The 26,025-nt window shown below is 36.1% G+C and overlaps 2 protein-coding genes across 3 annotated transcripts in view; both read right to left on the reverse strand.

Moving 5' to 3' along the window:
* phip (pleckstrin homology domain interacting protein) overlaps nt 1-14,145 on the reverse strand; it is a 58,944-nt gene extending 44,799 nt beyond the window's left edge. The window contains exons 1-7 of the mRNA XM_016257449.1: nt 13,240-14,145; nt 13,070-13,128; nt 12,956-12,985; nt 12,746-12,805; nt 10,213-10,363; nt 9,539-9,637; nt 9,113-9,273 (exon numbers count right to left, since the gene is read on the reverse strand). Coding sequence (XP_016112935.1) covers nt 9,113-9,273; nt 9,539-9,637; nt 10,213-10,363; nt 12,746-12,805; nt 12,956-12,985; nt 13,070-13,128; nt 13,240-13,279 — 600 coding nt within the window. The 5' untranslated portion in view covers nt 13,280-14,145. The remainder of the gene's footprint in view (nt 1-9,112; nt 9,274-9,538; nt 9,638-10,212; nt 10,364-12,745; nt 12,806-12,955; nt 12,986-13,069; nt 13,129-13,239) is intronic.
* A 3,287-nt stretch (nt 14,146-17,432) lies between these two features.
* hmgn3 (high mobility group nucleosomal binding domain 3) lies at nt 17,433-25,964 on the reverse strand. Of its 2 annotated transcripts, XM_016257457.1 has the most exons (7): nt 25,800-25,964; nt 23,838-23,888; nt 23,344-23,373; nt 22,946-22,993; nt 22,564-22,671; nt 19,540-19,639; nt 17,433-18,168 (listed from the first exon to the last, which is right to left on the reverse strand). In XM_016257457.1, the coding sequence occupies exons 1-7, from the start codon at nt 25,812-25,814 to the stop codon at nt 18,161-18,163; spliced, it is 360 nt and encodes a 119-aa protein (XP_016112943.1). In that variant the 5' UTR covers nt 25,815-25,964; the 3' UTR covers nt 17,433-18,160. The 2 variants fall into 2 exon arrangements, with proteins under 2 accessions (XP_016112943.1, XP_016112953.1); XM_016257467.1 differs by lacking the exon at nt 19,540-19,639 and having other exon boundaries at nt 25,800-25,958.
* Between the last annotated feature and the right edge of the window lie 61 nt (nt 25,965-26,025).

The following is a 26,025-nucleotide window of genomic DNA, read 5'->3' on the forward strand; positions in this document are numbered from 1 at the left end:
AAACACTGTAACCAACAGGGCACTCAATATTCTGGGAAGTTGTGTGCATTAATCATATTTTTTTCAAATAAAGCCAAGGTAACACTCATTTTACTTACAGCACACAGTGAAAATGACATGAATATTACAGTGGGCAAATGCATAAAGCGCAGCATAATTTAAAATCACGAATTTATAGTTTGTCGATCATGCTTCTCCAGTGAAGCTGAACTCTCCTCCTGTCCGCATTCCATTCACACGGACCGACCGTCATGCAGAGAACACTCGATCATGCAGGATACAAATGCACACTTCACAAGATCTCACAACTGGATCCGACTAAGTTTGCAAGGTTTTTGAAATTAGATGTTCATTAGACATTCAAAGATTTGTTTAAATTATATAAATGCGTATTTGCTGAATGCTGACGGCAAACAAGAAAGTATTATAATGTTTGCCTTTCTATTACTAATAATATAAAAGCAATCGTTATAATACTTTTTGTATACATTTGAATTCTTTTGTTTAACCGTTCTATCTGATTATTAGACAGATGTATTAGATAATCCATATTAGACCGAACTGAAGGACAGCAGCGAACAAGAGAAAGAATGTAAGCACTGTGTGCTCAGGCGCTGCCGTTCTCAGCACCGTCAAAATAAAAGTCTGTTGAGCCGTCAAAATAAAAGTCCCGCTTAGAACGCATCGGCCAAACAGGAAAACTTATCGGCCGATGCCGATATTTAAAAAAAATGCCAAATATTGGCCGATATATCGGCCTTTGCGATATATCGGTCGACCATTAAAAGAAATGACAGTAAGACGTGACTGGTCAAAGTGAACGTGTGTTCCTGCAGAACATTACTCTTACCTATTGGTTACCACTAAGTTTGTGATTTTATTTGTCTTTATCATCTTTATTATTATTATTAAAATTTTTAATGTAGATATTTAAACTATATTCATTATATCAGTGCTTAACAAATTTATTAAAACGAATTTATGTAAGGTTTTTAACAAATTATGTAAGGTTTGTGCCACTGCTGCTCTAAACTAACAGTATTGGTGACTACCAAAATAATTTTTTAGCTTTCTGTATTGGTTAGTCCTCCAATTTGTGTAAGCTCTTTAGTAACAGTAGTAGGCTATTTCTAATGCTATAATATAATTATTGCTGTTATCTATGAAAGAAAGGCAGAAAAACATAGTCAAGCGCTTTATAGTGGGTTTTTTTTTCCAGATGCACAATTACAGTCAAAAAGTACCTAAACAATGCCAGCAAGAATGCAAGCTGTTATGAAAGGCACAGGAGACCATTTTTGTTATTATGTGAATAAAACTTTATTTTGTTTCAGTTTGTTATTTGCTCAGTAAATGGCAATAACATTTGTTAAGCACTGTATGTTTTTATAGCATTCAGTTGGCACGTTTGTTTGAAGAACACTGGGCAGAATGTGGAAGAGTTTTTGTCAATAAAAAAGAAAAAAAAGAAAACATTTTATCTGATTAATCGAAAAAATAATCTGCCAACTAATCGATATTTATTATACTATACTTATTAATAGTTAGTAAGGTAGTTGCAATATTTCAGTATTGGGTAGGATTAGGGATGTTCAAAATATGCATGCTAATAAGCAACTAGTTAATAGTAAGAATTGGTCTCTATACTAAAGTGTTACCAAAAAGTAAAAATTCTGATGTAAAATCGACATGAAATATTCCTCAATTTCTTAACTATTCCTGGGTCACTGATCAAATACATACATTTCTGACACTGATCATGTGTACAGACAGACTTTCAGATGTTCTTTTTTCCAATGAAGCACAATATGCTCTTAGGATCGTCCTCAAATCACACAAGAGAACATGATCATCAGGTTCTACACAAACTTGTGGAGTTTTGCAACTGATAAGAGCAATCTGCATTTACACATTTATTTATGCTTTTATCCAAATCATTATGCCATGTAAAATAAACACAAGTTAAGTCAATGGCTCTGTTAATGGTACTCCATGATAAACTATAGAACAGCACTTTTGAAACACAGGACCTACATACAGTGTGAACCTATAACTCTCTCACGGGCAAGTCCCTGATCAACTCATAAAACCACAGCTGCTTTCAGAACCTTTAAAAACCCAAACAACGATCAGATCCCTCCATTCAATGGGTCATTTGAGACCATTATGTTCATTAGGGGATTTTCAGTGTTAAAGCTTTTGACCTTAAGTGTTTTATTATTATGAGAAGTTAACAGCACCCTAAAAACTTTAGTGACATCCCTTTAAATTCCATAATGGATAGGCATACAGTTGTATGTATACAGTTTAATGAGGCATACAGACTAATTAAAGCCACACTGGCTTCAACACAAAGCTATTTAAATCTAATACATTACACATCAGTTTTTGTTTCTTCAGACTGCTTGATCAGTACACTAAATTTATGAACACATAGATATTTCAGAATTTATTACAATTTTAAATATACTGGATATTAGATATTAAATATTGCTAAAAGCAAAAACCTCAAAGGTCATGGTAAATGATGGAGTGTAAATGCACATTTATAATGTGGGATATATGGAGTTGCACACCATACACTGTAAACAAGGTTTCCACAAATTCTGACCAATACATTTCTATTTCTGTCCTAGTCTTTTGTGATCACTGGATAAGTATTTAAAATATATACAATTTTACATAGATTATATATCAAATATGTATCCTTACAACAACTATCCTTAGCTAATAGCTAATAAATAAAAAATGAGCTTAGCATAGCTAGAAAAATTCATATTAATTCAATCAAATCTAGGCTTGGAAATAGGGATGTTCATTTAAACTGTTTAACCGGTTAACCGACGGTAAGAATTTTGACCGATTAATACAATCAGTTTAAAAGTAATTTAATTATTTATTTTTTCAGTAATTTATCAAAATATTTTAAACAGTTTGCTGCATGGTTAAAATACGCTACACGTATAAAAAAAATTGTTTTCTAGGGGGGAAAAAACATTAGTAGCGTATAAGTCGCATTTTATTATTTCATTCAGAAATAGGCCTAAAGCCGACGCGAAATGTTTACAAACATTATAATAAACACTGTAAACATAGCTAGGCTATTTTAGTTCCCCTCACTCCACAACAAATCCTTTCAATTAACAGTATTTAGAAAAGAACAAGAATTAAACATATAATAAGCTATAGCAATATAAATGACAAGCCAAAACGAATTCATTTAGGTTAAAACTTGGAGTGCTCCGATCAGGACTTTTGAGGCCGATCACAGAAAGCAGTATCTGCCAATACCGATCTTTTTAAAGCCTTCTTTTTATCATTTATAACTATTTATAGTGATACTCCAATCAGGATTTTTAGACATTTATTCAGGGCCTGAATTTCATTTTTGAAAATGGGGGGAATTCCCCTCTTAGGTGACTCTTGCTAGAGGAGAAGCAGTTTTCACACAGGAGTCCGCTACTGATCCGTGGCTGTTTACCACAAACACAACATTTATCCATTATTTTTATTTCAAATCAAAACATTGTCACTGAAAATGCTTTTTCAGCATTGCAATTCTGTTTTTACACAGTACAGTAATACAATCTTTCACAGAGATGTTTAAACACAATAAATATAAGCAACACATTATTCAATGCTTTTTACGTTTGCATTTACTTCTAGATTTATATGTTAAGTTGCTCAAGCAAGTGGCAAAACATTTAAACTACTTTTCTTACGTTATCACAAACTTACCATTGACAGAAATAGTCAGCTCTACTGCCTTTCCTTTTGCATTTCAATCTTTATTACAAGCAATCCTGCGGTTCATAAAGAACTTTGTTTTCCTACCTCCACGAGTGCCATCTATTATTGCCTTCTTTATCTAAAAGTGCTCTTTCCCTTTAAACCTAGCCAAGCCATATGTGTTGACTGTGAAACACAGTAGACTTTCATAATATGCAATTATGGTGTAATTACTAGAGCCCGACCGATATATTGTTTTGCCGTAAATCGTATATCTCCATTGTTTGCTACTGGCAACTTCGATGAAATGCTTTAAAGCTTAAGTCAATGGAAAACCATTGAAACTTTGAACGGCCACATCTCCGTAATGGCGCGGCGAATCCGCAACAAATTCGGGGGATCTCTTCAGCTCAAAGAACCCTCTCGAACGCGAATCGAGTGTACGTCTCAAGGCCCTATTTCGAATGAGACCACCCCGAGTGGATAGCCCCCTGGGTTCGGGAGTTACGGGTGGTTAAATTCACGGTCCGGCGCAGACCGATCTAGCGATCCCGGGGGGCTACCGATGCGCGGAGGGTGGCGTTCGAGAGGGCTCCTCGAGCTGAAGGGATCCCCCGAATTTGGTGGAGATCCGCCGGTGCGTTCACGAGATATTGACACCAGTCAACACTTTCCCTTCAGTAAGGAGGTTTCTTGTTCAGGCAGCATTCACGCGTTGTCTTATTCGACCGTAAGTGCCCTGTGAAGTGGACTTCACATGAAATTCCGCCATGATTCCAGTTCCAAGGGAATGTACACGTTACATTCAAAGGGCATTAAAGTACGCGAGACGTGAATTTATATTGTATTTATTTAGAGGTAGGGGAGAGCGGGGCACAAAGTAACACTTTTTGACTTTCTCAGTTTGTGTAAATCCACATGGGGTTCAGAATATATATATATTTTTATCCACAGTAATTTTACACTTGTCTATATCGCTTTGTTTCATAATTACAGGTGTATATGCTTTTCTTTATTTACCCTCAAAAAATGGAAGTGAAATGTGACAACATGCCCCGTAGGTGGAACACATCGTAACATCTGAGGGGCACGTTGTAACATGACCATATGACAGCTTAAAATCTTATCTGATCGAATGAAAAAAACATACAAGACAAACTAAACTATTTTGTTAATAAATATATATATATATATTTTTTGTTTTGTTTTGTTCAAATAAAATAATGGAGTTTTTTAAGAATTAGAAATAACAATGGACACATTGCAACCATGCTTGGGACGGCCCACATAAACGAGCAAAAATGCTTTACATGTCTTGAAATAATAATTTCTAAACTTCTAAATTTCTAAATTTGCAGCGCAGCAAAAATAGACTCCGTGTGGAAACGATCTCTGCACTGCTGCAGATGCACCGCTACTGGAACACACTGCCGGACAGCAACCGTGTGAAGTGTGCACGCTTTATTAATCTGCTAACATGAGCGCGGGAAAAATATGCACCACATATGCACTGCAAACGGAGTAATGTGAACCTGGCATTATGTGTGTGCGCTGCGAGTGTGCATGAGTGCACGGTCTCCAGGAGAGTGCGCGAGCGCTGGATGGTTAAACACCGGCAAGAATTAAAAAGTAATGCAATATATAAACTTAAGTGACAATGTGACACTGCCTCGATTGTGCAAATGACAATTCCTGTGTCAACTGTGCAGCGTGCAGCTTGCTTATAGTTCAGACGCGATGTGGTGATTTAAAGATATTTGTGTATTTTGAGAGAGAGCGCGCACGCTGATTCACTCATGCTGTTTGTGAAATTAAGTTTCACACAAGGTTATCAAATTCCTTTATACATTATTTAATTAAGAAATATGAAGGTGAGTACCTCACCTTCAGCATTATAATTATTGCACCCACGCCGGACAGAGACTGAGACGGTGACGCTGCATGTAGTGCCAAACCTCTCACAGGAGCGTCATCAGCTTGAGATCAGTTTTTTTAGATCGGCCTTTTTAGAGACCGCCAATTAATCATCCCAACGTGATTATCGGCCGATAGTGATCGGTAGCCGATCAATCGGAGCACCCCTAGTTAAAACGAAACTGAAACCAACGTTGGGTCTCTCATTCCACACAAAATCAAATGTTTCCGTATTCGCTATTGTCACGAATTCAGTCCATGGACTTCCGTTTATTCACCACCAGAGGTCACCCTTTCCATTTCATTGACTCTAGCACAACACAAACTGTTGCATAGCACCCCGGACTACATATCCCATCATTCTTTGCACGATTTGTACACTGCACTGATTGCACACAGCTGTTTCTAATCACCTCACTCACTATATAACACCCACTCTAACTACATTTCTCGGCTGAGTATTGTTTAGCCTGTACCCCTTTCCAAGTCTCCGTGTTTTCCTTGTTTTGCCTTGCCTTGCCTGTTTTTGCGGTTTTTGATCTTTGCCTGTTTTCTTGGATTTCTCCCTCTCATCTCGCCCCTGTGATTCTGTCTGCTTATCGGTGACCTACGCTAGCCCTGTGACTATTCTTGTGTTTTGCCCGCCATATACCTGTTTGCCAGTGTTTTGACCCTGCCTGTTTACCACGTCTCTTAAATAAAGCCTGCAGATGGATCCACATGTCTCACGTCTTGTCAGCCCCGTTACAGCTATGTATTTATTATGTACTTCACTTGCGTTCCAATATCCACGTAAAACAAAATGTTTTGCATAACATCACGGCGGTACAGTGAAAACACTTGATCCTTAACGGCTTAATAGATTTTACTACATATTTTTTTTCCATGTTTGACTGACTGTATTTTATTATGATAACGAACAGGCTGCATTGTCAAGGTAGCAATGTTTAACTGTGTGCGCGCATGTGGCGCCGGTGCAATCACTTGAATTTTTTTCCTTCTAACAGTGGAAGAAACTACTCGTTTTAGTCCTAAATATACTCAGAATTGTAAAAGGTTTGCCTTTATTTGTGTACATTCACAATAAAAACAAATCTTTGTGCTTTCGTAAAATAAGCCTAAAGAAAAATAGGATGCCGCTTTCTGCCATCTGTTTCTTTTCACGCAGCACAAAAATTAACCGAAACTCTGCACACTAGGCTACTTGTTTTTCTTCCATTTTCTTAATTTATCATTTAAAGGCACAATATGTAAGATTTTTTTTTATTAAAATATCCAAAAACCACTAGAACAGTGTTATATTTTTTGCTGACTTGTGTACTTACATTATCCCAAATGTTTCGAAGAATGTCGGATCGTGTCCATAGTGTCATTGTGTCGCCTGCCAATGACGTCGTAACGCCTCAATTTCTGGTTTTGTTTTGTAGAAAACATGGAAACACCAAAGACGCTTTAATATGTTGTGTGTTTTATTAGACCGGTGATGATTGCACAGAGTAGCATAATAACAGAACTTTGAAATGTATCTAGTATGATAAAACAGTGCTGCTTTTTTCCCCACATACGCATGACTGGAAGGAGCGGAAGCGGTCAACTGTGGCATAATAAAAGCTCCTTAATAGATTTTACTACATATTTTTTTTCCATGTTTGACTGACTGTATTTTATTATGATAACGAACAGGCTGCATTGTCAAGGTAGCAATGTTTAACTGTGTGCGCGCATGTGGCGCCGGTGCAATCACTTGAATTTTTTTCCTTCTAACAGTGGAAGAAACTACTCGTTTTAGTCCTAAATATACTCAGAATTGTAAAAGGTTTGCCTTTATTTGTGTACATTCACAATAAAAACAAATCTTTGTGCTTTCGTAAAATAAGCCTAAAGAAAAATAGGATGCCGCTTTCTGCCATCTGTTTCTTTTCACGCAGCACAAAAATTAACCGAAACTCTGCACACTAGGCTACTTGTTTTTCTTCCATTTTCTTAATTTATCATTTAAAGGCACAATATGTAAGATTTTTTTTTATTAAAATATCCAAAAACCACTAGAACAGTGTTATATTTTTTGCTGACTTGTGTACTTACATTATCCCAAATGTTTCGAAGAATGTCGGATCGTGTCCATAGTGTCATTGTGTCGCCTGCCAATGACGTCGTAACGCCTCAATTTCTGGTTTTGTTTTGTAGAAAACATGGAAACACCAAAGACGCTTTAATATGTTGTGTGTTTTATTAGACCGGTGATGATTGCACAGAGTAGCATAATAACAGAACTTTGAAATGTATCTAGTATGATAAAACAGTGCTGCTTTTTTCCCCACATACGCATGACTGGAAGGAGCGGAAGCGGTCAACTGTGGCATAATAAAAGCTCCGCTGCTTTCGCTTCGCTTCGACGGCTTTCAGCCTCACCCTGCTTCATTCTACTACGTTAACAAATCATTAGCTCATCCATGAACATGATTTCTGCCCGAGTCCCGTCGGATTGCATCGGCTGTGGGGATGAAGACGACAACTCCCATGACTCCACACTCAGTCACGCCGTCATCAAACTACGCCTTTAGCTCTTTGTTTATTTTGAATTTGCGCCCTCCAGCGGCGAAAATTACATATTGTGCCTTTAAGTAAAAATATGTTTTTCGTATAGGCCTATTTATTCGTTTTATATATATATATATATATATATATATAGCCTAACTTTATTATGTTTTTCTCAGCTCGTAAAAGCGCTGCAGGTGCATGATGTGATATGACCATGTGAATCCTCATGTTCTGTTGTTTGCTGCTTTTTGCGCATTTAAAATTAATCCCCGGGAAACTAATGTTAGTATTTTTAATGGGTCACAGAAACTTATCCTTTCTAATTTCATTCAATTCTAAATTAAAAAAATCATGAATTTCCCTTATTTTTTGGAATGTCCTTGAGAACCTGGTATAAATAAGAACAACACTTCCTATTCCAAAGTGTTTTCAAACAAACTCAAAAGCTTGCAATCATTCTCTGAATGTTTTTTCACTTAAATAAATCATTTTCAACGTTTTTGAAATCTCTTTTGAAAAGCTGATATTGCAGCAAACTCTTCGAACCATCCAATTAACTCTCGCAATAAAACTCAACAATACATTCATATGTACAAAACATCTTCTCCCTGTGGTCAAACCATTCAAATATGTTTCCAGATACACATGCAAGCACATACACTACACATACACAAGCACAAGAACATGACGAACAAATAAAAATTCCATAACCTGATGTAATACTACACTCCAGAATACTGTATATACTGTCAATAAGGAAACAAAGGGAGAGCTCAACATACTATGTTTTATAAAACATGCAATTCAGTGCACACACGATACTTTACATTTTGTCCATATCCTCAATTTCAGAAAAAAAGGAAAGCTCATTTAAATTTTTTTCCCCTGAAAAAAAAAGCCTAGTCTGTCATAAAACCAGATGTCTTACTGTGAAGATGCGGCGACCGGTGCGGTCGAAGGTGACACAGTACACAGATGACAGGTGTCCCAGAATTCTCTTGTGCATCTTCATATGTTGGTAAACAGCTGTCGGAACCAACTGACCCAACCGATATGAGCCATTCAGTCTCCGACTGTATATTGTTTCCACTATAGCACACAAGAGCAAATACATTTGAATCATCAGCTTCCTAAGTAAACTCTTAATATAACCATTTCATTTACAACAAATAGCGTTTTTTTAATGCATGGTTCACAAATTTCAAAATGTTCTACTTTCTTTATTTGAACATTTAAATTCTATTTCAATAATCAAATCAATGAAAAACTGTCTTTAAAAGGTATGAGGGTGTGTATGAATGTTGTTTCCTCCACTGGAATACATCAACAAAACAACCAATAAAAGGCGACTTACCAATATTGGGCGGGCTTCCATAGATGACTGGCGGCTCGGGTGGCCTGCCACAGTGCAGGGCTGCGAGGGCAGACCCCTTCCATACCACGTGCTTACAACCTTGCAACAAAACACATGGGATTGTCACTAAACATACACTGTAGACCTGACTGAATCCCTAGGCACACTTACACAAACTGGTATTGACACACACATCCACTGCAAAGCAATATATAATTATATACTTTTGTTTTATTTCTATGAAGGCCAATTGAAGTATTCTTGATAATGTTATAGACATGCTGAAGTTTGCTATGGAATCTGTTTTAATTTGAAGGTACCCCCGCTACTGATCAATTATCATTCCTCTTTCTTTCACATACTTGCTTATATATCTGACTCAGTCGTGAGATGCCATTTGTTGACATTAAAAGACTAAATTAAATCCTTTAATGAATTTGCCTAATGTTAAGATTTTTTCATGTCATCAGCTTTTTACATAGAAAAAACTGTGGCACAAAATACACATTTGTTCAATTCATTATTACATTGCTTTACAGCAGTTATGGTGTAAATACTGTAAAAAAAAAAGACATTCAAAAATATTTTTTGCTTAACTTAGCTGTAAACTGGTTAACTTGCTTATTTAAAAAATGGTTGATGAATTCATTTAATCAGCAAATAGAAACACTCACTCTTGTTTGTACGTAGCACTGACTGGCGTCCAGCTCCCAGCAGTGAGTTAACTCCAGGTACACTGGCTGGCACTTCTCTCTCTAAAAGAGGACTCACTCGCTCACACACCTGCAACAGGTGATCTGGAGAAATGTGCCTGTACAATTTGACCTATACACACAATCACAAAAGTGCATTAAGGCAAATTGATCTACATTTGTGTTTAAATATATTTCTAACATAATGTACAATATGCTCAATTATTTTGTTGTAATAATGCATGCATAGAAATTAGATATTGAAAAAGGAAACAAAAATGCAATAACATGTTTTTGTGCAAGTATCATGCAAACATTTTGCAACCTTGCAGTTCATTTACAATCTTAACGCTAATCTACATAAATACCTTTTTAAACATAATTACAGTTATATAATTCAATAATTACATTTTCTACTACTACTACATTCAAATTTAATCAAAGCATGTCATGTGAATGTTTTCGTTAAAAAATAACCAGTATCACAATGAAATTATCTTAATGAATGTGTATTTTATCAATAATTACATTTTCTACTACTACTACATTCAAATTTAATCAAAGCATGTCATGTGAATGCTTTCGTTAAAAAATAACCAGTATCACAATGAAATTATCTTAATGAATGTGTATTTTTAAAAAATTTGATAAAATAAAGGTATATACTTAAAAAGGCATTTACCAGACATTGACAGTGCACACATAAAAAAAACGTTCAGATGATAGCATAATTACAATCTTATAGAGGACTATATTCGCCGTATTGCAAAGCGCTTTTTATCTTTCCATATTTTCCCAAGAGATGAATCTAATCTAACGTTACAGTGTAAAATGTTCTCCCCCCTGCGCAACGCGTCAGTCCGGGCATCTTTTATCAAGCCTGTTCAGCAGATCCAGCTTCTAAAGGCAGACCAGTAATTAATGTGGCTTTAATAGCATTTAGCGTCATCCTATTGGTCTACACACACACACACAAACGCGCACACACACCGCTTAGCTAATGACTGTATGAGTAAAGCGCTGTTAACGTTGAGTGAATCAGGGTATGCGTATTATAACATTAATCATAAATTAAAATCTAAATGCATCTACAGTTTTGTTAATGAATCATCGTTCCTAATTAGTATACTGTTTTGCTGCTAATGTATTACATATTAATTACTTTGCGGACAACACGGTAATTACTAAAGACAAATTTGGAATAAAAAAATTGTATTTAAAAATGCATAAATATATATTTTTAATATTAAAATATAATTTATTTTTTATTACAATTTTAATGCAATATTGTTATCATCATCATTACTTAATTAATCTTATAAATAATGATAATTAATGCAGATTGCATAGCTCATTAACATATTTATCTGGGGACTGGAGACCTGACCAAAAAAAAATTTTAATTGACAGCGCCAACATCAGGCGGTAAAGTCTCGTGCGCGTTATGCCTACCCACAATCTGCAGACACGGGCTTTAACATCTCCACACACGGCAGTGAAATCATCCCCGAACGGTCACACACACACACACACACACACACACACACACGCAGTCACTCAGTGGCGTAGCGGCGCGCGAGATCAGCCGCGAGACCATCGCGAATACAAAATACCAGATTATCGCTACAATGTGTGTGAATTTCACCGTGCAGAAGAGACGGCGATACAGCAGTAACAGCCTGTGTGATTAACAGACAGTCGAGTCCATTAGTTACGCAACTGATATATATATTGGGGGCTGGCTATAATAGGGGCTGGATCAAAACACACTAAGTTTTAAAATCAAAATATTTTTGTATCTCTCACTTCGAAAGCGAAGTCAAACTCTTCTCGAGTGATATTTCTAAATGAAGTAGCGAGCTACTGGAAAACGCAAATAATCCGATGATTCATTTATTTACCTTTCTAAATATCGTAATTAATAAATTAATCAATATGTACTCATTTCGATGTACCTCTCATTTGTATTATCGGCCTCAAGTCTCTCAGTGCTGTCTGTTCAAAAATCATTTCCTCCGAAGGAACAAATTGTCAGGGCCACTTCAAAAAATCCCCAGTACTCTGCTAAGATCCTCTACGACTCCGGCTTTGTTGCTTCCTGCTCCAAAAGCTTAGTTTAAGTGAAATAAACTGAGGTAAAAGGAGTATTTTACCCTGACTATGGTTGTATTACATGGAGCAGAGCGCCTCCATCCCGCCCCGCTTTCAGTCTCTGCGCACTGGTCCCTCCTCCCTCCGCTCCCTTCCCCTTATAGCACCACATTCATGACGTCTCTTTATTTCTACATCAATTTGAACATCTATTTACACCTTGCGGACAGCACTGTGACCAAACTCACATCCCTGAGGTCAGGCCAGGCTCTGGGTTCACCCGTTGACGGTCCTTTCTAGCCCCGAGGTTGGTTTTTGCCCGTGTGTTCGGGTTAAGTTTCTTTCCTGATTTAAAAATTGCGGGAAATTCAATTTCTTATTTTGCTCTCTAAAAAGTTTTCTCTCGGTTATAGGGATGCCTTACCAAATTTTCGTAACTCCCTGGGTGTTCTTTGCCAGTCCAGTCAATCCTTTTGGGTAACAGCTGTAACGGAAAAACAGTGTTAAACGGGTCTAGGTAAATTCCAAGGGGTCGATTTTGTGTTTTAAAGAATAAATATGAAATCTGCGTGAAATGAACAGCTTGAAGTGCAGCGCAGTGAGATGCGACGCGAGTAGGGCTCGCGCTGCTTACCTCCTTCTCCTGAACCTCCCGTTTCAAGGTCTGAAAAAAGCACAAAAATAGCAAATTACGCTTCGATTTTTTCCAGAAATGTCGTATACAGTCCTAAATGACAAAATCACCCACCTCTGCCGCGTCCTGACAAGGTCCAGCTTCTAAAAACCGGGCTATTAGGAAGTACAGTTCTGCGAGATGGGGGAGAATGAGCTACATTAGCTTTCAAGAAGGACGTGGTGGGAGAGGCAGATGTACATACAAATATTCCAACGTCACCTTTCTCAATCCCTTTTACTCACCGGATTTCAACTGCGCGATGTGTTTACGCTCAGCAGCCATGTTTAGGGTTGTTTTGGGGGTGAAGGAGAAGGTGTGTGGCCGTTCTGGGAAGCGGGTATCGCTAGGCTGCCCTATAGTTGTCAGTGTTTGTTCACCAGGAAGAGCTGCGCCTCCATTCACCCAACACACAGAAAGCAGATCCGGCACGTCGCGCGAGGCCTCCGCGCCTCGCAAAATAGTCCGCTCTCAGGCACAACGTGCCACGCGTCGATGCGGACAAACACCCCGAGAGCCGGGGCGTTTGGGGTGGACAAGAAACGATGTTTCTAAAACGTGCCGTTTAATGCACCTTACGGTGTTCGTGAATATTTTGGGTTTCAGCTTACGCTCCTCACCCCCTCCTCCCTCTAAAAAGCACAACCCCCTTTGCGCAGGAATACACGAGCAGAGTATAGTACGTACGCGCAGGACTGTGCTGTCAGGCAGGCTGCGTTGCTAACGCTTAAGGGGAAAAAGAAGGCAATGGTGGCTCATTTTATGCAATAATTTAACTGTTCATTCAGGCTACGGTTATTTGTCTAAGTCCCATACCCTGAGCTTTAATGGCGCCTCTTGTTCCTCGGTCTGTCGACCTTGCAGGCAGCGAAGCTCGGATCTCACACCATGTTTCTCTCACAACAGCATATTGAAGCTTACTATCAAACACCTGAAAACTACCCCCGTATTTCTGTGATTGTAAAGTGTATAAAAGTCCATTCGTTTTAATCTTAAACCACACTTATCCCAAGGAACCCACCCCCTCTTTCGGTAGTGATTTGTCCTCCATTTCTTTCCCAAAACGAGCGGGCAGTAAAATGGGGGAAGGGTTGTAAACAGGGAGAATGTAATGAATTAAACCTTGTAAGTTAAAGGAATCCAGTGACTAATGGCAACACCAGACAAAATAGGACATTGATCGGTGATCTTATTTATATATTTATATGCCATAAGATCTATCTATTTTAAAGAAACAACATACAGACTGTGTGTCCATGTCTAGTTAAAGGTTGTGTAAAACAGTTATATAAATTGGACAAAGTGTTTAAATACTTCTATCCACAATACTATATTAATTACATATACGTATTATCAATTTTTCTTCTTCTTATCTAAGCAATCAAAGGCATAAACAAGCAGTGAGAATGTCTGCTTTAAATGAGCCAGCTGAAGTTGTGCTTTATATGTCTACGGACTTAATTTAGATAAATGTATTTATGAGTAAGTCATACGACATTGAAAAGGCCTGTTGAGTTTTCACCTTCTGTAATGATAGTGCTGAGTGAAGTAGTTGTGGAGTTCATGATATAACCAGTCTTTACTAAGTTCCCTAATTAGTTATCCATGTTAAATAAACACCACCAGCTGTTTTACAGCCAATGCTTGTGAAGTTCAAGAGGCTAAACCTACTTTTTAGCTTTGACCGTATTTTGCAAGTGATGCAAATGAGAGTTCAAACTGAGGCTTAATATCCCAGCAACCATTAAAGAATATAATAACATACTTTTATAGACTATTTTTAACAGATTTTTTCATGTCGTTTTAAATATTTTTTATTTATTTTCATGTGCATATGATGCATATTTGCATATACAATTCACATATACAATCGTGTTCGTGAATTTTGAATGTGTGTATGCACTTACCAATATCATCCCCAAAAGGGAGTTCAATCTGACAAAACCGTTCTTTAAGGATATTCAAGGTGTCCCTTTTTGATAAGTAAATTTTAAAAATCTAAAGCTGCAAAATAAATTAATAATTAAAATAGTTTTGTATATTGTATTTATGTATGTCTGCACACACTGACATTGCCATAATCACAAATTCAGATAGATTTACTGCACTCTTGTTTTAAGGGGTGAGGCATCAAAGTGAGGCATTAGACAAAGGAAGCATTTGAGGTTTGCCTTTCCTTTTTTTCTCTGAGCTAAAAAGGTGACTTTGATACAATCTGTGACTTTTTGTTTATAAAGCTGATACAAACTGCTTGCTAGGGAAATCCTGAGTTCAACTGTTACTTTTAGCTGCATTTGTTGGTGTAACACTTGCTAAACTTCTGACACTAGGAGTATAATAGTGTGGAGGAGAAAAGCAGTCAGATACTTAAGAACTAGATGAATATAGCAGCTTTGGCTTCGAGGCTACTTAAGAAAAACTGATCCAACTTATCACACTTTTAAATAACGGTGGTGATCTGGTGAACTGGCTGAGTAGGCATTAAACTTCACAAGTAGGTTCTGACAATAGAAAAAACCCCACTCAAAGTGTGACTCATTTTGATCCAGAATACTAAAAATACAAATCATAAACACCTTTTTAAAATATATTGGAGTAAAGAAGAATGTTGTTATTTTGTGATCAGTGGCTTGCAGTATTTTTTCTTGCCACTGGAGGTCAGGACTATCATTTCAGTTGATGAGTTCAGGGGCCAAACATGGGTCAAAGGTTATAGGGGTACATAAATCAAGTTGGAGGGTTTTGCCTCCTTGGATCTCAGTAGATTCAACAGAGCATTCCAGACTGTTATATTTTGCTAAAATAATAATTATTAATGAAAGCGTGATCATTAAAAACATTTCACAAAGAGTAACCTCTAATAATAATCAGTAAATATTTAAAGTGAGGGATACAATCATGTAAGCATCAACCACAACAATTCTGTATCAGAATCAATCAGTACATAATTCTGGGCTTAATTCTATACTTCAATGCATAATACATAATATATCTCTATTTTGTTGATGCATTATTATTTGGTCTTACATATAGAGTTTTCATGGTATGTTTATTTAAACTTAAGCAATGTGGATGATAAGAATAATGTGAATAAAGTTTCCTGTTCCATTTTATTTAGAGCACATTTACACTAATATTAAGTGCTGAAAAAAATATTTTAAGTGTCTGTTCATGAAATTCAGTGGGTCTTCTTTGTAAAAGCATCCATATCATAAACAACAGTAACACTATAAAATGCACAGCGTTCCTGACAAGTGTAGATCCTCTAAAACAACCCAATCACTTTTAAAAAGAAAGAAGCACTTTCATTTCTGTACTTCAGAAATATGTTGCCTGTGTGATCATTAAACAGATTTATTACTATATATGGGGCTTTTGGTCTATTGGCTGGGCCTGCAGAAAGACAGGAGTCCAGACCAACGAGTGTTGTCAGTCCATTCATTTCCTCTTCTCTGTTCCTGCCTCCCCGTGGCATTGCTGACCTTTCACTTTCTGACATCAGCAGTTGTATTTAGTGAGTGTGTGCGTGTGTGTTTAGGGTTACATGTGTATAAAGAACTATACTGAAAGGCCTTTGTAGCTTTAGACTAAACACCCTGGACCCTCAAGAGTTTTCCACAAAGTTAACTATGTTATAGTGTTGCCATCATTTTTTTTTTTTCACTTTCTCCCTATGAATTGCATTTTTGGAATTAATAGCAGTCTTTATAGTAACCAGTAATGTGCTGTTTTAAATCATGTGACATTTTATATTCTTTTTCAATTTTTCCTGAGGAACACACAAGCTGAAAGTGCACTACGTTTCTTTTACATCTGGATTTCGGATGCATCATTGAGAAGTTAAATACCTGTTTTCGTTCACAGATGTTTATCTAACATAATTTTACAATTCATTGAGAAGATATGAGCCACAGCGGAAAAATAACCATGTTTTTATGTGAATTTCATCATGAGCAGTTTCATAGTGGTATCAATTGTTACTGGAAAAAAGTGACTAGTTGTGTTTTTGAATAACACACTTATGATTTGTATTTCATGCGTTCACAAAAAATAAATAAAGAAATAAAGAGTAATATTATAAAGAAATAATAGACAAGTTTCACTCAATTCTAATTACAAATGTATAAATAAATCAATTCATGAAAGACGACATTAAAGAAAGATTGGTACTAATTTGACCATTTTCCATTGTTGTTCCAATACTGTATTTAATTACATATTTACTTTATTAGATTTGTCCCCCCCCCAAAAAATGAAGTTGAGCTATTTTGGCAAAATAGTGTTTTTTTTAATTTATTCTAAAATAATTTTTACAAAATTCTAAAATTAGTAAAAAATATTAGACCAACACTAAGCCTGCTTTGAACTTTTGTATAGAGACAGCCTAGTACTTGTGGAGCATTAAAGCAACAACTAGTAAGAAACACACAAGAGTCAATTGACCGTTTATTCATCTTTTATTTGAAAACATTTTACAGAGAGTATCTCTTAAACCAGTTCTGTGGACTTGTACATCTTTCTGAGATTGAGTTCTTATAGAGTTTTCCTAACCTTCTAGTACAAAGCACCACTTGTTTATTGCTATGGATTTCTGCCACTGTTAAGGGTCATGTTTAATTCAACAATTTTAAAAGAACACACTAGAATCTCAAAATGCTACAAAGGAGATAAAGTAAAGGGTTACTATTTAAATCTCTCGGCCCCATTTGCTCCCTCTTTCTGTATCTCTCGCTCTTTTTTATGATATTTAACCAATTAAATAACAAGACTCAAAGGCAATACACACCAAAGACTTGCACCTTAGTAACCATATATATGGAGCTAAGGATATGCGCTCTGGTGGCAAAAGATGAACTGGTTGCTTTTAACAGGTAGGATGTGACATGTTCCAAGTGGCTGCATTTGGCAGGCAAGCTGCTGGTGAAATTTTCAAGAATAACTGTTGCTTTTCCTTGAAATGAATCTATCTTTCTGTCAGATGAAAGAGAAGGAGACAGGTACGGTGCTTCAGCGGGGAGTGTGAGTCGACTTAGCTAAGGATATCTAGTACGGTAAGTCTAAAAAAAGTTTGCATTTTACAAAATACTCAATAGGAATAAAAAAATGTTCTTTGTTATTCCAGAAAACAACTTCAATCACTCTTTCGCCTCAGCCTCAGTCTTGGGCTCAGTTTCCTATACAGAGGGGAAAAAAATCACAGAAGAAAAAGAATATGATTTCCTAATGCAGGGAACGTTTTGATAGGACTTAAGTTTTTCTAAAACTGTTAGATTACCTGATGTGAAGTCAGACAGACAGAACAAAAGCCACTCAGTTAGTATGAGTAAATCCACATACAAATGATGACCACAACTTACCTCATATTGGGAATCATAAAATAATTTGTTAACGGAATAGTTCACTCAAAAATGAAAACAGCTGAAAATGTACTCACTCTAGATCCGTTTGTTTCTTCATCAGAACAGATTTGGAGAAATTTAGCACATCACTTGTTCTCTGCAGTGAATGGGTGCCATCAGAATGAATCCAAACAGCTGATAAAAACATCACAATAATCCACAAGTAATCGGCAAAGCTCTAGTCCATTGATTAACATCCTGTGAAGTGAAAAGCTGCTTTTTTGTAGCATTAAGGTGTTTTATCTTTAACTGTTTTGAAATGTTGTCACTTGTAAATGGTGCTTGATCTCAGCATATTTCTCCCTCGATTCAGACGAGATTACTTTTTCACTAGAGAAAGTAGTATTAATCAAAGAGGACTTGTAATGGTTTGATGTTAAAAACGTCTAAATTATGGATTTGTTTTTTTTACAAACATGCAGTTTTACGCTTCACAAGATGTTAATTTACAGACTGGAGTCGTTTGGATTACTTGTGGATTATTGATGGTTTTATCAGCTGTTGGGACTCTCATTCTGACGGCACCCATTCACTGTAGAGGATCCACTGGTGAGCAAGTGATGTAGTGCTGAATTTCTCCAAATCTGTTCTGATGAAGAAACAAACTCATCTACATCTTGCATGGCCTGAGGGCGAGTACATTTTTCAGCAATTTTTCATTTTTGGGTGAATTATTCCTTTAAACTCAACAACTTCCCTTATAATAAACAACAGGACAAAACCGATAAAAGAGTGCATTATGTTTACGTAATTATAAGTAAATCAACTTAAATTTGAATTAATTAAATTCAAGGTAAAATGTGTATTTTTAAATAAATACTTTCTTCTATCCTAGCCTTATGTGGATAGACTGACCAATGTGTATATCTGACCATTGAATGTTCAGGAAACCTGTTTGAAAACAGTAATTATTAATGCAATTGGGTACACTCTGGAATATCACACTTCAAAATCCTTAAGTTGTGATCCATAATATCAAAATTAATGCACTGAACATTATGGTAACCTTGGCTACCAATCATTCACAATGTAATTAATTCTGTTTTTTTTCTTCTCTATAGTCTCAGATAAAGAGATGGTTGAATATATCTAGATCTGATGGTGAAGAGCACACAAGCACACACTGCACTCTACAAACTCTCATACCCTTTACTCTAACACTCTCACTCTGCCCTCGGATGGACAGGAAGGAAGGGGCGGAACTTCTCCATGAAGACACACTGACAGATGAGCGTGAGACACAGATCTGTGCATGTGTGTGAGTGAGGGTTCAGGCACATGCAGGTGTTTCAGAAGCCATGAAAAGGGATATTTCAAAAGATGTTTAGACATCGGTCAATATAATGTAATTCATGTTAGTACAGAGCACTGAAAAATCTTGATGTGTAATGTTTCCTTATTCATATTGACACACGAAAATTGGAAAAGCAAAGAGAAAAAAAGGACAAATTATATTAGCTGTTTGTGACTATTCAACGAAATTGACCAAAGGTCAAAGATTCATGATTAAGATTACAAGAGTAACTGCTGGTTTACAGTAGTTAATTTGACGCAACAACACATTTAATACAAAAGAACAAGGAATATTATCCTTTAAGTTGCATTATTTTTAAAGCAATATTATAACCTCAAAATCAAACTTGCCATTGGCACTATCAGCCCATCTGAACTTTACATGAATACCACCAATTCACACCCAGTCATTTTATTACAAACCTTCCAGAATACACTTCACCACAACATGCCTGTAACTAGGTCATTCTTTCCCACCTCACATATCTGCTCTTTCATTCTCGTTCACACAACAACTGTTCTATGAAAATCATTTTCATGTCCTAGAGGACGATTCAAGTAATCTCAGAGCATTTTGAGGAAGGGGAGACAAAATTCATGTAAAAGCTATATAGCAACTTGATATGCTATATGCAATATTAAATGACCAATGCTGAACTAAAAGTAGATATACACTTCTTTTCAAAAGTTTGGGGTCAATAAGATTTCCTTTTATTATTTTTTTTAAGAAATTTATATTTTTATTCAATAAGGATGCATAAATTCATCAAAAATAGCAGTAAAGACATTTAATATTCTGCAAAATATTTATATTTCAAATAAATGCTGTTCTTTTGAATCTTCTATTAATCAAACAATCCTGAAAAAAAGTATTCGTGAATTTCAAATGAACATATTAGAATGATGTCTGAAGGATCGTGTGACACTAAAGACTGGAGAAATGGCTGCTGAAAATAGCTTCGCTATCACAGGAATATTTATTAAAATATATTAAAATGAAAACATTTATTTTAAATTGTAACTAGGGCTGTAGCTATCGATCATTTTAGTAATCAAGTATTCTACAGATTATTCCATCGATTAATCGGATAAGAAGTAATTTTTCTTTATTAAAGAGCAATACTAAATATGCAAGAGATGAGATAGATCTCTTAAAATAAACAACTAATTTGTTTTCTTTTTAGAAAAATTTACATTTTTATTGCTGAAATTGCATACATTAGTAACCGTGAAAACTAAACCCATTTAATGTATTTAATTGCCAAATTGCACTCAAAATGCAAATACAAATATATCAATAAAAAAATAAAATAAATAAATAAAAATAAAATAATCAATTTCACATTACTTAAAAAAAGGTAAACAGTACAAACTAAAACTAAGGCATAAATCAAAATAATAGTAATAAAAATAATAATAACACCTAAACATTGCATTTATGTCATGCAACTTAACTTTCAAGTTTCAGCCTAACTAAAGCTCAAGCATGACATAAGCCTTTACTGTCTTCTTAGAAGGCTTTGTGGCTTTTGTAAGAGGCAAAAATCAGTGGACAGGAAGGTAACTTGGAACAAGAACAAGAGACCATACACAATTTTTAAACACATTTTTCTGCAACGTGAAATTAGTTATTTGGAGAATAATCCCTCTTAAATGTCCCTATATGTACTGGTGTGTGTGTAAAACTTGTTTTTGATATCTTTCATATTCTGTGTGCGGGTCAGTTCACAGCAGTGATAGAAATTAATCTATTCCAATAAGTTTAAATTGATTTTTACATTTTATGGGCATTTTTACCTTTATAAAGCCTTTTTTTCTAAAAGTGTGCATCATCTTTTGAGTCAAATTCTTACATTTAATCAGTCAATTAGAACAAAAGACATTTGGGCTGTTACCAAACAAATGATATCAATATCAAAATTAATCTTTGCAATGCAGAGGAAACACAGAAGCTGCATGGGATGAATTTCCCACACAGAGGGACATGAATGCATTTAACCTGCAGTTACAAATGCATAAATAATATTTTGTTATTTTAAACATAAAACATTGAATACTGATATTTAAAATTATTTTAAAAACGAAAAGATACTTTAAATGTGAAATTAAAAGCGCCAGTAGGTGGCAGCAAGTCACTGTTAAGAAGTGAGTCATTGCGATTGAACCGAATCATTTAAACGGTTGATTCATTCAGGAACGAAACACGGTCATGTTGCTCAGAGACACAAAACAGTGCTGTGGCTGTGTTTGGAATTGTTTTGTTGGCCAAATAAAGCAAAAACAGGCAATATAGTGTCTAAAACGTAAGTCTCATATTACCTTCATGTTTATTGAACTGTTGAATAAAATCACATTTGTAATCATGCTGATTTTAGAGGTGAAAACTGGCCCTCTTCATGTGATATTGACTAACTTTCTTTCTGTGGTATTTTTATGGACAATGGCATTTAGTCTTTCACAAAACATAGCTAATGTAGGGACATTATAACTAGCCACGATATTGATTTACGGCAAATAATTTGCCTCGATGATTTTTTGTATTCGAGTTCCTCAAGGTATTCGAGTATTGTATTGTAACATATCACAATATTTATTTTTACTGTATTTTTTATGAAATAAATGCAGCCTTGGAGAGCACTTTCGAAAACATCAAAATATCTTACTACCACCAAACTTTTGAACAGTAATGTATAAACAAAAGCTTAGGAGTAAAATATCATTACGTACTTAATTTGTGCTCTTCATGAGTAATTTCACACTCTTTCTCTATTGAGGCCACATAGATATTCCCTCTATCTTCTCAAATGGCCAAACATTCATAAGGTCTTACTGCAAATGCAACACAATGGTATTAGCAACCAAAAAGAGTTAGCGCACCTCCTCCGGCTTGGTCTCTCCATTTGCAGTGGGCGCAGATTCTTTCTCCTCTTTCTTTCCTTTGGCTCCGCCCTTCTTCTCCTTTACCGCTTTGTCATTGGATGGCTTCTGTGCAGAAAACACAAATGGGACAACGGGTTAAATAATTCTGTCCCAAACCAGTTTAATTGCTCCAAAATACACCGGCCAGCACCAGATCACGCCAGTTCTCTCTACTGTGGAAATGCTACTAAAAAGTTAATATCATCCATACAACACACAAACTTCATTAACATGCTTTCATATATTCAGGAAAGAACTTACCTACAATGCAAAGCACATGCAAAAACATGCTAAAATGTCACAAAGATAGAGACAGAAAATAAGAAAAGAGAGCTATTACCTTGGCAGCTGGCTTTTTAGCTTTTGGTTCAGGTTTAGGAGCTGGTTTCTACGGGTTGAAAGAAAACAACAGGAAGAAAGAAGTTAAAAACAGTGTAAGGATTTCAGAACCGATAACACAAAGGCCACAAAAAGTGGTACATTTATGTATAACACGATAATAAAGTAGTTAGGTACAAGTTCAATTAAAGCAAACACATCTAAATTGCATCATTGAATAATACATAGACACTATCAATGTGTTTGTAAGTTGAGGATACCTAGAGGGCATGTGATAGCACTATATTGCTCATGTTTATGGCAAACTCGTTCCTATAACTGGTTTCCACCGCTTTTTAACCCTTCTAGGGGATATGCAAATGACATCTGGGCATATGGAAAGAAAGAAAAGACACTTACTGAGGAAAGACGCTCTGACCTCCGAGTGGGCTAAGAGAAGAAGAAACATTGAAAGCGTGCAGAAAGTTGATCAAATTTGCAATAGCTAAACCACAATAATGACATTTTTAATCTAACACCTAAACATTGCATTTATGTCATGCAACTTAACTTTCAAGTTTCAGCCTAACTAAAGCTCAAGCATGACATAAACCTTTACTGTCTTCTTAGAAGGCTTTGTGGCTTTTGTAAGAGGCAAAAATCAGTGGACAGGAAGGTAACTTGGAACAAGAACAAGAGACCATACACAATTTTTAAACACATTTTTCTGCAACGTGAAATTAAAGTTGATCAAATTTGCAATAGCTAAACCACAATAATGACATTTTTAATCGATTTTATTGGCATCAGCAATGTCAGTCAAACAAATATGTACATAAAATGATATTTAGGGTTAAACTGCACTGTTAACAGTTCTACATTTGAAAAAGAAATGAATATGAATGGTAGCTTACCTCCTGCTTTGTAACTTTGGTGGCGTCTTTGGCCTCTGCTCCCTCGGGTGACTGTACAGACAAAACAAACATGCAAAATGTGTACATACAGACATTTCTTCACACAAATACATTTTATTTAATGCGACAGGTACAGATTAAATAAGATTCGAAAAGACTTCTGAGACAAAAGTACTTATCACCCTTTAGATGCTAACAGGTTATCTTTTTAACTGATAAATTGACACTTGCAAAGATAATGCTAATTCATCTCAGTTCATACACAATGTTCAGTAGCTTTTGTCTGTCAGACTTCACTGGTATAATCAGATACACCGCTTTGGTCACAGATGTTACATAGGTCTATGGTGTGTTTGGTCATTTGGCTCTGGTAGTTTGCTAATGCTCTGGGCACAATTTAATATGACACATCTTCACTCTCAAATAAACTGGTTGCCAATATAGATCTGTGTTTATTACATTTCATAATATACTCAAGTTTATATATATATATATATATATATGTGTGTATACATGACAGAATTAGATACACAAATCTCATCTTTTCTTGGTGTGAGAACTATAGATATGTTATGAACCATTATTTAGTTCAGTAGCTTCACCTCAAGAGGTCTACACCTTCTCAGTTGTATCCAACCATTGAATCATACAACAAATGTCATTTTGACATAATCTGCTGATAGTCAATTCATTGTGATGAAATATTTTATGAGGTAATTATAACGACCAAAACATACTATTTATTTGTGTTCTACATTTTAGCTGCAATATTGATACATACAACCTTACAAAAACACCTCCAAAAGATCATATTTACACCATGGCAGAAAAACGTTTAAATAATATAATTAAATTTTCTCATTTTTCTTTGTTTCAATACATTTTGACTAACTCTATTTTGTTTATACATGGGGGGGAAACAAACAAAATCATTATTTTAAATCAACACTATAAACTGAATAGAAAATAAAACCGCTCATATAATTTGACCTTCTGTGGTTGAACTTTGTCTGGATGGTAGGCAGCTCAATAATAAAAAATCTTAAAACGCACTTAATTTCTTTATTTTATTTTTTATTTGGTGGAAAGCATTATTTTGGCGCCTATTCTTGTAACGTGTCCATTATTTGTTCAGTCTCACTAACTGAAGAGATGCTCCCCCTAGGGAAACTCACGCCTCAGTGCCTCTATCATGAACATATCTCTACTTGATAAAGCAGGAGTGCAATCTCGATGGATTTTTAATTTCTGGAAGACCCCCCAGACTGTGGACCAATATCAATAAAGCATCAGTTGAGCATTTTTAAAAATGAAAAATACTGTGATGTTGGTATGGTCATTGTTAATCATTTTTTCTCTACGAAGTCCACAGTTCAACAGTGTTTTTCTAACCGCGTTTATAGGCGAGAAAGAGTTGAGTGTGACTGAATAAGCGCTCGGTTACATACGGGTCTGCCGCTCCGCAATGGGGGTGGAGGAAGAGCCTGTCGGTTCAAACATGGCTATACAAAAATAATGAGGACCTCTATCGATCGACGAAAAGGAGCTAATAAAAAACGAACATCTCAAAATGGAGGTGAGCGAGTATCGTACGCATTCGGCGAGAGCAGAGCGCTCGGGTTTGATTCTAACCGAGAGCGACTGAAGCATCACCGCGAAGTGACATTCAGCACAAGTGCGCACAAAGTGGCGACTTCACTGCCAAAGAGGCATCGGGTTATTAAACCGCCAACTATCATGGAGGAAACCAGCAAGTGTGACGATGATCGAATGAAGACCGAACGTTCCATTGCTTCTGCAGGATTCCATAATCCAGTCCGCGGATTAGGATAGAACGCTGTTAAAAACTTAATCCTCGTTTTACCTGCTCGACGCTGCGTACGTTCTCGTCGTTGAAACGCGAGCCGCTATTTCTTAAAAAAAGCAGGGAAAATCAAGATTTTTAAATATAAACTAGCTTACCTTCCTCTTGGGCATTTTTACAAAATTTCCTGTCACTTGTCTTATTAAATTAGAAAAGCAGGTATGGACCTGTGAGGTGGGGAAGTGAGTTTAACTACGACCGAATACAGGATCAATATCTAAAACACCTCTGGTAATAACATGTTAATATTATGCAGACCTCAGACTCTACCCTCGTCTTTGTCCATTGGTCAGTTCGGTCCACACTTAACCGCCATTCCTCAAA

Source organism: Sinocyclocheilus grahami, unplaced genomic scaffold (genome assembly GCF_001515645.1).
Source record: "Sinocyclocheilus grahami isolate Dianchi unplaced genomic scaffold, SAMN03320097.WGS_v1.1 scaffold29.1, whole genome shotgun sequence".
Lineage (NCBI taxonomy): Eukaryota > Metazoa > Chordata > Actinopteri > Cypriniformes > Cyprinidae > Sinocyclocheilus > Sinocyclocheilus grahami.

Coding starts and splice junctions, on each gene's coding strand:
- hmgn3 (XM_016257457.1), bottom strand. Junction 22,994..23,343: donor GGTCAGAGCGTCTTTCCTCA/GTAAGTGTCTTT, acceptor TTCAACCCGTAG/AAACCAGCTCCTAAACCTGA. Junction 22,672..22,945: donor CTAAAAAGCCAGCTGCCAAG/GTAATAGCTCTC, acceptor TTTTCTGCACAG/AAGCCATCCAATGACAAAGC.